Genomic DNA, 12,737 nt, shown 5'->3' with positions numbered 1-12,737 from the left:
AATGCAAGTCATCTCAACGTTTATGTCATGCTGAAGCTTTAACAAGCTTCTCTTTTGGCTCTGCAACCCAGCTACAGTCAATCAATACTGAACTGTTTCAGCATGATAAAATGTCCACAAAATAGAGGAAAGATAAAGATAAAAAAGGAGGGAAAGTTATTTACGAGAGAGGGGTGAAGGGATGAGCACAACAGAGGCGCCGGACATGACAGTGGCCAGCTCATCACCATGGCGTTGCTGTGGGAGACAGAAGAAGACGTCACTTGGAGAAACAGGGGACACAAAGGAGGAATACGACATGAGAAGGACAAAAAAGAAGGGAAAGGGGCCTTCAAGAAACCTGTCTTTGCAGATATGGAAGAGAAATATTTGTGTTTGTGTGTGGGATAGAGACAGAGAGTAGAGAGAAAGGCTGTGTGGATGGGGTGACCATTTACTCATGAACCTGATGTCAGAGGGTTCAGGTAAATGGGCCACCATATCCCAGACAGGGAGCGTAACTTGAGTCTTGATCCAAATCCTGACTCATCTGATACAACAAATGAGGCCTAGGAGCAATAAATAAGTTTCACAAGGTGCGACAAGTCTGTAGGCAACTTCAGCGATTACAAATCACTGGCCTCAAAAGAAACTCAAGGTTTGACTGCTATAAAACTAACAAAAAATATGGATAGGAATTAAATACTAATTTAAAAAAACAAATATTAAACTTAATAAGTAATGCAAAGCAACACATTTGAGCAATGTCAAGAGTAAGCTATACGTAGGCTATAATATTAGAAATGATTATGCCATACAAAATGGACCTAAAAGGTCAAATGTTTGCTAACATTAGCACCGCTAGCTATAAAACTTAAGCTAATTTACCCAGTTTTAACCAACCTGTCTCATGTAATTGCAAAATTGAACTCAAAACAAACATTTAGTTACTGAATCGTGTATGTTTCGAACTAATAAGACAGTATATTACTTGATTAAATCAAACTAGCCAGAATTAGCAGACAAGGAAAACAGCCATCTAGCTAGGAGCTCAAATTAAATTATTTGGTGAGATAAAGGTTAATTTAAATCATATGCTGAAACATTTATTCACTGTTTTCTCATTGATTTACACAAAGACTGTGACAATTACCTTGGCCTATGTTATTCTTTTTGAACTTGTGCATAATCAGCCGTAAATGGCCAGTTCAACAAATCAATCGATCAAAGGTATAGGCTATATGCCACAATACAAATAACTCTTTAAAATACAGAGTCAAAATAAAACTGAAAATGTAAATGACTTTCTGCGCATATGTTTATTGTAGTTTAATTTCCCTTGGAGAATAAAATAATGCTAGAAACAGTAACAAAAATACTGGAAAGTGAAATAAAGCAACGACACTGCTTTTATCTAATTTTATTGTGAAGTCTAATGAAGTTATAGAGGTTGATATTCTAAGAAGTGTGACAGGAAAGGGACAAAAGGGGTACACTACAAAATATGTAGAAAATGGCAATTAAGTTGAATAATAAATCATTCAATCTGTATTTGTATAGCGCCAATTCATGACAAATGTTACTTTACAAAAAGCAGGTGAAAGACCCTGCTCTTTGAATAACTAGGCCTAATTGAGGATCAATCATGCCATATAGCTTATATTTTGTGCTATTTGTTAATGCATCAACAGACATTGAGAGTATCTAAGATGCTCTTCTCCACAACCAAATATCTACAGAACATTTTATTTACCTATTTTTATCACGTCACAAATGATTTCTTTACTGCTTTCTCCTAACCTCAGTTTAACACCCATCCGCCTTCTCCTCATGCCCTCTTTTCCCTCCTAACTGGTGATTTATTTGCCTCAGTTCCAATATTTGTCGGCACTGTGTTTTCTTCCCCTTGTCTAAATGTCACCCCTTCTTCTAAGACAATATAGGGAGTGGGAGAGAGGGAGAACGAGAGGGCAAATGTGGGGGAGATGGAGGAAGGGTGGGGGTGGGGTGGGGGGGACTCGTAAAATGAGCAACAAAGTTTGGGAAAATTAAACATTAGGTAAGACACTTTTTCACATGAATGTATGTACATATTCTTGGAAACAGAAATGCTGTGTCACAGTTTTCGATTGGATGATTAAATTGATCTATATTATATATAGAGGAAACAAAAACCGTTAGTTTGTATTGTCAATAAGTATTTCTCAACTGCAAATGCACACTTACACAATCAAAAGACCCTGTAAAAAAAAAAAAAAAAATCATAGCCGTGGTAAGTACATTATCTCAGGTTTAGGTTCAGATTTGAGGTCTAATGTTGAACAAACATCAGAAAGTATACTTACACTACAAATACAGGGGTAATACAACTATTCTCATTCCCAAAGCCTCCTCCTCCTTCCCTCGGCATCACGCTTCTCCTCTCTCTCTCTCTCTCTCTCCCACTCTCATTCTCTACCTCCTTTATAACCCATCACTCCCATCTCACTGCTCTCACTCATTCTCACTGTTTCCAACTGGAATGGACATTTGTTTTAATGGGAACCAAACTGAGCACTTGCTGACACAACGTTATGCTGCTTTTTTGTAAAGTTGAATTTTATATGCACTTCTGGACTTTGAGTTTTGCTTTTTGGAGGAAGTCTCTAACTATATGTTCAGATAAATTGGACATGTGGATTAATTATTGTTTGTAAAGGATGAGATTTTCTTGCAGTTTGTAAAAGAAATTACTGCGAGCATGCTTTTGCAATCAGTGACAGCACAATTGAAGAAGCTGATCAACAACTTCAACGGTTGAAATTGGGATTAAACTTCAATTTGATCAAGTTATCATCAAGAAAGAGGAAAAACTGGATATCACAGGACTATGAACTGGTAAGAATATGCGCTCTTTTTGGGAACACTTTTTCAACACTCTTGACAAATGTTTTGTTGCCTCATATTTACATCTTACAAAGCTGAAGCAGTGTGATCATATAGAAAGTTAGAAGCCTTTGTCATTAAATATATGTTTTTAGTGTGTTCATGAATTGGATTTAAAATCAAAAGGTCTATGATAAGGGTGACCCCCTTCTCCTGTAGTGTTTTTGTGTCTGACCTGTTAACTTGACCTTTTGACAGACATGTGGGGATCATCCCCAGACTCTGCTCCACAAGCATAAACGAACACAACAACAAACAAACAAACAGACGGAGCACTTCAACTGTGGAGGCGGGCAGTGTGCTCTCCACCAGACCCAGCCTGACGCACGGAGACGGACAGACAGACAGACAGTCTGATGCCAACTGTCTTCACTGTCAATCTCACGGCACCACTCCTCCTCCTGTTGCTATGGGCAACCCACCCCACCATGGCAACCAACTGGCTGTAAGTCTAGCGTGCAAGGGGAGGAAGAGAAAGAGGGAGTTTGTTTGTCATGCTATAACTTTTAAAAGATGGTGACATGTCTCTAAATCTCTTTCAGTCGCTCCCCTCTCTTTCTTTGTCTCACTCCTGGTGACCTTTTCTCTTTTCTTTCTATCTGCCTTCAATGTGTCTTCTTACCCCGGTCTTCCCCTTGTTTCCATCCTCTCTAGAACGCTGCCTGGTCATTACCTCTCCATCCTTTTTCTTACCCTCTTTTCTCTTCTTCATGTGCTCTTCCTCTTTCACTCCTTTTCTTTTCTTGAATAGACTCTTTTACCCCCTTTCCACAATAACTTCCCTTTCCAAAAGTTGCCCAGACTTACTATTACTCTCCCAACCTTTTGTGTCCCAGCTCCCTGGCGAGGCTGCCTCGCTCGAGGCCCGTGTCAGGTGCTTCTCCATGTGCACGCCTACGGGGCCTAACCCCGGGGCAGGTGGGTGTGTGCAGGGCGCGAGGGGAGGTCATGGAGTCCGTACGAAAGGCAGCAGAGATGGTCATAGAAGAGGTATGGTCGGAAGGCAAAAAGTTTTAGAGCCACTTATTTCATTATTATCAGTAGTGTGTTGTAGGTGAATCATTTTGAATACTTAGTGTTACGCATGTCACCATCAAACTTAGTGCCAGCACCAGTTCAGGAACCGCCGCTGGAATTGTTCCACCACCCCACGTGGGATCAACGTATTCGGCAGAGTCATGAACCAAGGTATCCTCACAAATCATAGGGAATATCTTCCTGAAAATTGGGGAAAAAATCCACACATCCCGAGGCTTTTACATAATTTACAATGTCACCTTTTCTGGTTTCAGGTACTCGTGAGGCGGCCTTCGTGCATGCTTTGTCTTCAGCAGCCGTGGCGGTGGCTGTGACCCGAGCCTGCACCCGTGGGGAGCTGGAGAGGTGTGGCTGTGACAGGAAGGTCAGGGGGGTCAGCCCTGAGGGTGAGCTCTGCTTATATTGCATGAAAATGCAACTTGTAAGCCCCTATGGAGTCATGAAAATGAAGTAACTACTTCAGCTTGGTTGTCTGAGGATTGAAACTTTTAAGTAGGAAGTCTTAATGTTCACATCCAAAGCAGTGATCTCACAGCAGGTTTTATCCAAGTGGCAACTCACAGTGTTGTAAAATTAAGCCAATGGGCGTTGCAATAAAATTGTAGTTCCTCATTTGTCCCCATGAGGCTGACTGCAAAAGCCAAGGAATCCCCATTGGGTCCCATGCTAAAAATATAACATTTTGCAGCAAAAAATACATGTTCACAGCTTGTTTCGAAAATGGATTTGTCAACCATTTTGATTTTTTAAGGGCCAAGAGTTATGCATTATAAAGCATAATTGGGGGCTTGGCCATTTGACTGACAGGTTTGTGCACTGTAGCTGATTGCAAGAAGGCTTAAGGCCCACCTCAACTCCACCACTGTGTCTGTTACTAGATTGATCAGAAGTTAGATAAAAATGGACAAAATGTATTTCCAATATGGCGACCAATATCATGACACCTCTTCAGAAACCAGTGGGTCACTAGCACTGTCCATGTTTTGTACAGTCCATGGTACTTTACCATCAGCTGTCTCAGGTAAGCACCTGCTCTGTGATATAAATGATTAGATCTGAGATTTATGAGTACATTAGCAACACCAGATTGAACATATACCACTTCTGCCTTGTGTAACCCAGTGTTGGTTTACCATCTCACAGCAATCTTTTTCAGCCCTATTCTAAAATATTAAACTGTGTTGAAGGTACAATAATCTATCGCGTTGATTCTCTGTCAACCTCAGGTTTCCAGTGGTCAGGGTGCAGTGACAACTTGTCCTACGGTGTGGCTTTCTCTCAAACATTTGTGGATGAACCAGAGCGGGCCAAGGGGCTTTCAGCAGGGCGACCACTCATGAACCTCCACAACAATGAGGCTGGACGAAAGGTGGGTGGTGGCGTTCCAAGATTGAAGACCTACCTCAGGTATTTTGTCATCTGCAAGATTAAGTGACAGTTCATTTCTCTCCTCCCGTCCTCAGGCCATCCTTCACAACATGCAGGTGGAGTGTAAGTGTCATGGCGTCTCTGGCTCCTGTGAGCTAAGGACCTGCTGGAAAGTGATGCCTCCATTCAGGCGTGTCGGCGTTGTGCTCAAGGAACGCTTTGATGGTGCCACAGAGGTATCACAATACATGGCAGCCTTATCTGAAACCTTTAAAAGTCTCAGGTCTGTCTAGCTCTCTTGACATTGTCTTCATCTTAGGTTCGCCTGACTCGTATCGGATCCAGGACAGCCCTGCTCCCCCGCGACCCCCAGGTCAAACCCCCTGCTGCAAGAGACCTTTTGTACCTTGCACCCTCCCCAGACTTCTGCCATCTCGACCCTGACAACGGTATCCCTGGAACTGCTGGAAGAAGATGTAATGGTAAGATCAACAAGCAAGACAGACTCACAAGAATGATCCAACGTATCAATAAGAACAGTTGCAGAAAAATGACGTCTCTCTCTTCTAAAACACAACCAGGAACCTCTCGGCTAGCACCAGACGGCTGTGAGCTGGTGTGCTGCGGGCCCGGGTACAGAGCAGGCCGGGCTGAGGTGGTACAGCGATGCTCCTGCAAGTTTTCCTGGTGCTGTTCAGTCCGCTGCCAGCAGTGCAAGAACACAGTCACCATTCACACATGCAGAGTGTAGGAGGAACCATGAATGCCCCGACCAGAAGAAAGACCTGAATAAACTACTAGACTGACACTTGTAAACACAAGACAGGACAACAATTTTGAACTTAAAACATTTGCTCACTTCACGTTAAATTCTGGTCCAAATGCAGTCTTACATTTTTTACTGAAGCTGCAAGGCTCTGGTTTGATGAATCTGTTGGAAAAGCTATTAAGTTAGTAAAAAAAAAAAAGAGCAATGAAAAGCTTCAGAAGTAAAGCAAAAACATAAGTGGAAATGGACAGGCAAGCATGAACACAAATATACACAATGACAGTCAACAGTTAATCTCAAGTTGAACTGACAAAGCCTTTGAGGCTGAACTTAACCAAAACTAACAGGGACACGTCACAGCACTATCTATTTTATGCAAACTATTCCTGTTGTGTCATAGACTAGCTGGTCATTGAACATGTTCTGTATTTATGTTTGCTTCTCGATTCTGGTTTATTTATTTAAACATCTGAGTTTCTGCCTTACTTCAGCATCCAGCAACTTCTTAAATAGCAAAAATAACTTTTACTTACGTCAGTGTCTTGTGTTTTGTCACTCCTCTTTATGAAAGTCTTCTGTCTGTTACTGCTCAAGAGGTGTTGTTATTTCTTTTTCAAGAAATCTAATAAATACGGTAGTTTTATCCAAAATGTGTTTTAATGAGTTTCTCATTGACCAAAAATGTCTAAGATAATGGTTAAAGGACCCCTGTGGAGTTTTCCACCACTAGAGGCCGCATGGAGCAGGGTATTTAAAGGTCGACAAGCCACGCTGTGCATGAGTGAACATTTACTTTTTGGAGAGATTTTATTATAGCTACACTTTTAAAATCACTGTTAGGGAACACAGTTACTAAGTTTGAGTTGTAACATGACAAAGCACAACATTTATTCATTTTATTTTGACCCTTTATGCACCACAGTCAGTGCCAGAAGGAATATAATACCAAAGAACATCTCTCTCTCAGTAGAGGAAGGTTAGATATTCCACTTATAGCTAGAACATGCTGTTGTTCCCTACTCTACCAAGTTAACTCTTGGTAATTAACTTTCATTACTACGACATTTTACCCAAATTAACATTTATGTGACATGGTGTCTTATTGAGAGTAGGCCTGTGAATCAAGTTATAGCAACAATGATTTTTTTGGGAGATCACAGAAGACTGACCCTTTGAGCCAAGTGGCTATATGTGGAAGATGTAGTAAAAAGTCCCTTCAGGTGATGTTGAAACTTTAAATTCATGAGAATGGGGCTGACGCAAAGTCAAAGAAACCTTGACCTCTGACCTCCATAATGCAATCAATTGTCCCTCAGTCCAATAGGATTTTTTTTAACTGTTGATGACGCAAGTTAGCACTTAACATATGCCACCATCTATTTCATTACATCTCAAAACGTCCCTCTTCCTATGGATTTGCGCTTGCTGTTTGTGCAGATGGGTTGCCATGATGAGCCTCTTTAAATTTAGAACAGGAAAGATGCATGAAAGAGGTGCAGATAATTTCTTTTTTGCAAAAATAAATCTTAGATCACAAAACTGTTACCTCTCATATGACCTCACCTGTGTGTTTGTAGAAATATAGTAGTTTATTTGCGTATGGGATATTTACTTTGCATATGTTCTCACGGATAAGATCACAGACAACCTCCAACATGGTGACAGACAGTTGGTCATTCTTGTCCCGAACAAATGAGGCTTCAAAATGTACCTGGGCTTGTATTAGCACATGCTAATAGAATCCTCTATGAACTCAAGAGCACTCGATTACCGAGGCCTGAACTTGTGTGTTTTTGTGAGAAAGAGAATCTAAAAACAGCTGTAGAAAATCTCTGCATGACAACACAAAAACTACAACTGCCCATGTCATTAAACCATTTTATTAAAAATATCCTGTGATTACAAACACCCAGAAATTAACTAGCAAAGTTTTTCACCTCAATCTCTATTCATATTCAGACATATTCAAAATATTACAACTCCATTTGTTATATTATCCAAATATGGTAGTCTAGCTATAAAAAAAAAAAAAGCTATCTCGATGACATAACAACTCAAGTTTCAAATGAAGAATTGCTTACAATTTCCCAAAACAGAGTCAAAGAATTATTATAATATACACAAAAGAATAAAATTTATATTTAGGAGTCAACTGAAGAAGGGAATTTGGCAAAAAAAAAAGCACTTGGACTCCTCAGAAGTCTCTGGGAATTAGAAGAAAGTAACCATTACAGACATCTACCTTTATTTTTGGAGTGACAATAAATCTGTCGTGCTTTCATTATTCAGCTCATGAGGGAAGTTAGCACTTAACGTTAATGTTAAAGTGTTGCCCGTTCTTAAATTCCCACACAGGCCCAAGAGGTCAGAATAAGTGAAACGCAAAAGAAGCCAAAGGCAACTAAATAAAACTCTTTGTTAAAAAAAAAAAAAAAAAAAATCAAGCGACAGCGACAGGCAGAGGGGGGCCCGCCCCTGGAATATTTGTAGAGCAAACACTGCAATTTAGAAAGCTTTCAGACTGGGGGACAGGTGACACCTGCTGCATTTACTGCACCCTCCAGTTTTCCTCCCTCAGCCTCTTTTTAAGTTTATTTTGAAGGCACAATCAGTGTACGAGTGTACTAGAATAAGTCTCATAGCCATTGTACCTCCCATCCCCTCTTGTTTTGTCCTTTTCCCCATAATGGCCATTGATCTTTCTGACGTTTTGATTCGCCCAGCCTTATTTCTTACACTGTTCCATGTCACTCTTCTGTTGATCATCTATAGCAGCACACACTTGCTCTTCTTTTTGCACTCGGGAGGCTCCAAGGCGGCCAGGATTGCCTCATCAAACACATTCTTAAGCCCTCGCTGGTTGAAGAGAACAGGAAACAAGATAGAGGTCAAAACTAGAATTGTGTATTTTTGTAAAACTGTATGATTTTGTTTTCAACTTAACAGTATGATGAAAAGTTAACACACCTGTGTCAGAGCAGAGCACTCCACGTATTTGACAGCCCTAAGGTCACGGCCTAGCTTTTCTCCGACCTCAGGCCCAATAGGGCGCTGTTTGTTCTTTGCCAGCTTGTCAGTTGTGTTGGGGTCGTCCCTCAGATCCACCTGTGTGCCCACTAAGAGGAAAGGTACACGTGGGCAGTGGTGAGTTATCTCAGGAACCCACTGAAAGATAAGAAGAAAAAAAGAGGAAAAATTCAGATCTTCTCAGCTCTTCTGTCATATATGGTCACAAGTAACTCAACATATCTTTGATACTAAACAAGTGTGTTTTAAACTGTCTGATCGCAGGCAATAAAAGTCAGAGTCATTGCTCATAAACGTCACCTTTTATCAGACACTTCCTAATTCAGACAAAATGAAGAGAATTTAAGATGACTGCATTGATTTATACAGTTATCTGTGTTTAGACAAGGTTTACTATTGAGAACTTAAACATGAAATAAAGAAAAGAAAAATTATATTTCTCAATTTCAGAAGTGATCGTTTAAAGTATCCTTTAAGCTCTAGTATGAAACAAACAAATACAACAAGCCTCAGCCCTGGTCAGGTCTTTAGGTAAAGTTTAGTCAACAGTTGAGTGTAAGTATATGCAGTTATAATAATAAAATATGAATAATCAAATAAGTTTTGTTGCTAAAATGCCAAACTTTTCCTTGTTTAAGCTTTTCAAATGTCATGTTTTTCTTACTTTTGGTGAAGCCACAGTTTAGTATCTTTAGTAATTGCAAGGAGAAAACTTTATCAATGAGAAAATATTGTACTGATGAATGTTATTAAAAGAATTGGAACTCTAAATGTCTGTCCAACCGATTCTGCAAAATGGCTCTTCAAATATATTTCACAACAAAATCCAATCTCTTGCTTTTACTCAATTAGTGAAAGAATGATTCGAAGACTGACCTTCTCTTTGACGTTTTCAAACGATGAGGGGGAGACGACAGAGAAACATACAAGGAACACATCAGTCTGTGGATAGCTGAGAGGACGCAGCCTGTCATAATCCTCCTGACCTGAGAATGACATTACCAAGTGGAATGAGAAATTTGGGATTCAGAGTTAAATGAATTAGTTTTAAAGTAACAGTCTTTCAAAGAACATTTAGGTCACCTGCTGTGTCAAATAGTCCGAGTGTGTAGGGCTCTCCTCCAATCATCACCGTCACCGCATAATTGTCAAAAACCTTTGAGCACAAAAACAGGGGGATACGATTAGACGCTGAAACGGAAGCATGTTTTAATTGTATTGTTCTTGAGCATTGAGGAAATAAGAAGTTAAGGTGGTCAATATGTTAAAGGAAGAATGTGCGACTGTTTGATCCAGGGTGACCGTGACCGTGATCTAAAGACACAAGATGTGACATCCAAATAAGAAGTGAGTATGCTGTTCTTCTTTCCTCTAGTCCTTGACTAAAACAGCCTGTGATGTTAACATGATGTAAACATGGCTCTGACACAGTACAGCCAGCGGGACTCACGCTTCTCACTCATTGTTGACAGTCATGACTCAGAGAGACATTTACAGAGGAAATACTCGATTTCTGCTGTATTGATGTGTAAAGTGTTGCACATTCTTCCTTTAAGGACAAGGGACTTTGAAATATGACCTAGTCTCGATAAGAAGTTTTCTTACCGTTGGCACATATTCTGAGGGGAACTTGTTGGTTGTGTAGGAGATCAGTAGGCAGGTCTTTCCTACAGCACCGTCCCCTACCACTACACATTTTATAGTCTGCATCTACAGGGAGAAAGACAACATAGGAAACGTCATTAATGTGTTTGAAAGATGTACAAATTAAATCACCCAACAGTGAAATGACTGTTTCTTTACATCTCTGTATTGTGTACAGTTATTCATCAGAACTGGTAATTAAAACATTATGAGAAAAAGTAGTATAACACTCAGAGGGACATTTTGACAACTTTTACTTTTGATAATAATAGTATGATTATGATATCAATAATGACCAACACTTGAACAACGGCACAGTGGATATAGTCAGAAATGAGGGAGAGAAGGAGTGCGGAATGACATGCAGGAAAGGAGCCACGGGTCAGATTTGAACCCGGGCCGCCCACTTGGAGGACTATATAACCTCTGTACATGGGGTGCGAGCAATAACCACTACCAGCACCCCAGCAGTTTAACTTTTTGTACAAATTTTGACAAAGTGATATGAGGAATAAAAAGGTGTTTCATATAGCACTGCCACAATATTATGATGGTTCTTAAATGCATTATATTCTTTTGGTTTTTTTTAACAAATGCAACTATTTAGGAAGCTACCGTTATTCATTATTTTTTAGTTTAAGATTTGACATGTTTAACATACTAAGAATTAACATTCAATTCTTAGTATTTGACGACCAAGTCCTTGAATAAATTATATTTAAAAAAAGGGTTATAATGTCTGTTCTGCGTTCAACTTATTGGACTTTCTAGATAATTCAGTTTGCAGAGCTGCTGTATTGAATGTATGGAGAGATATTTTTCTGTTAAGAGGCTCACCTTCACTGGTATAAATGGGATAAGCGATCAAATGAAATACCTGTCAGTATAAAGTTTTAAACCTTTGCTTTTTTTTTTGCCTGTCAATGAACTACTCTCAGAAAGTGAGACTCTTGATTAATGCTCTGTAACATACAGGTGCACTGCAAAAACCAAACAGGTTTAATAAAAACATGCTGCATATAATGACACATAGGAAGAGCTGTCCATGTCAATTGCGAATAAAAATGTTTCTGCTGTGTCACAAAGAAAAGAAACAAATGTAGAATATTAAGTAAATGTAAAGGATTAGTATTAGTCTACTATATACTGGTATAAATTGCTTAGATTCTACTTAATTTAACTGATTTTGCGATATTCTAGATAGTTAGCACTGCCTGAGTTATGAAATCGTCTTTTAAGTGGCATGTGCATGTAAAAGATAATTGATGACAGTGAGTCACTTCCGCATAGGCTGCATACCAGAGATCGACGGCCTATTAGCACCAAGTGATTTAGAAGCCGACATTAAAAAGCACGCCAGCTGAATAAGCAGTTTCTTTGATAATCTGAATGCCTAAAGGTATAGAAACTGTAATAAAACAACTGAAAAGTAAGAGATCTAAGTTGAAATTGAAGAGCGATGTGTTAGAGATGAGACTGTTTAAAGTGACCTGAGGGACTGTGTTAGCCCTGATAGTTCAAATCACAAAATAAAGTGTTACCGTGGCTGACAACTTTTAAATCGTTTCCTGGGTTGGCTAACCTAATAAACTAGCAAAAGCGCAATATATTAGTATAAAAAACACACACAACACACGCCAATCGGTGGTGATAATCTACAGTTGCGACAACTACATTAAGCAGATTGATGTTAGCTAAAACTGGATTAAGCTTTGTCGTCAGGAAATTTAAAAAAAAAAAAAGCTAATACACAAGATTTTCCTTTCGGTGTGAACTTAATGTTGTAAAGAGGATTTAACACCATGTCTCCCATTGTGTAATAAACCATATATAGTTATTTGAGATTGTTTTTCTAACTCTACTCACCGTTTTTCTTCACACAGGTTAGGCGTTGGTTACATCCGGGTTTGAGGGTCGAATTACTTAAGCGCAGGCGCAGAAGAGACAAGCCGCCGTCACAGTGTCAGAGATGTTTCAGAGTTGACAC

At 39.6% G+C, this 12,737-nt stretch overlaps 2 protein-coding genes across 2 annotated transcripts; one reads left to right on the top strand and one right to left on the bottom strand.

Moving 5' to 3' along the window:
* The first annotated feature begins 2,421 nt into the window (after positions 1-2,421).
* wnt4b (wingless-type MMTV integration site family, member 4b) lies at positions 2,422-6,729 on the top strand. Its single transcript, XM_061049297.1, has 9 exons — positions 2,422-2,856; positions 3,103-3,349; positions 3,741-3,894; positions 4,008-4,092; positions 4,197-4,328; positions 5,169-5,311; positions 5,406-5,546; positions 5,630-5,792; positions 5,892-6,729. Exons 2-9 carry the CDS (start codon positions 3,261-3,263, stop codon positions 6,059-6,061), a joined length of 1,077 nt encoding a protein of 358 aa, XP_060905280.1. The 5' UTR covers positions 2,422-2,856; positions 3,103-3,260; the 3' UTR covers positions 6,062-6,729.
* Positions 6,730-7,943: 1,214 nt separating this feature from the next.
* cdc42l (cell division cycle 42, like) lies at positions 7,944-12,728 on the bottom strand. The gene is made up of 6 exons (XM_061049333.1): positions 12,617-12,728; positions 10,712-10,816; positions 10,190-10,262; positions 9,983-10,092; positions 9,047-9,244; positions 7,944-8,935 (listed from the first exon to the last, which is right to left on the bottom strand). Exons 2-6 carry the CDS (start codon positions 10,814-10,816, stop codon positions 8,846-8,848), a joined length of 576 nt encoding a protein of 191 aa, XP_060905316.1. The 5' UTR covers positions 12,617-12,728; the 3' UTR covers positions 7,944-8,845.
* Positions 12,729-12,737: the final 9 nt, after the last annotated feature.

This window comes from Labrus mixtus, chromosome 11, assembly GCF_963584025.1.
Source record: "Labrus mixtus chromosome 11, fLabMix1.1, whole genome shotgun sequence".
In the NCBI taxonomy this organism is placed as follows: Eukaryota; Metazoa; Chordata; class Actinopteri; order Labriformes; family Labridae; genus Labrus; species Labrus mixtus.
The sequence above is the reverse complement of the archived record's forward strand: the minus strand, read 5'-3'. Positions and strand labels throughout refer to the sequence as shown.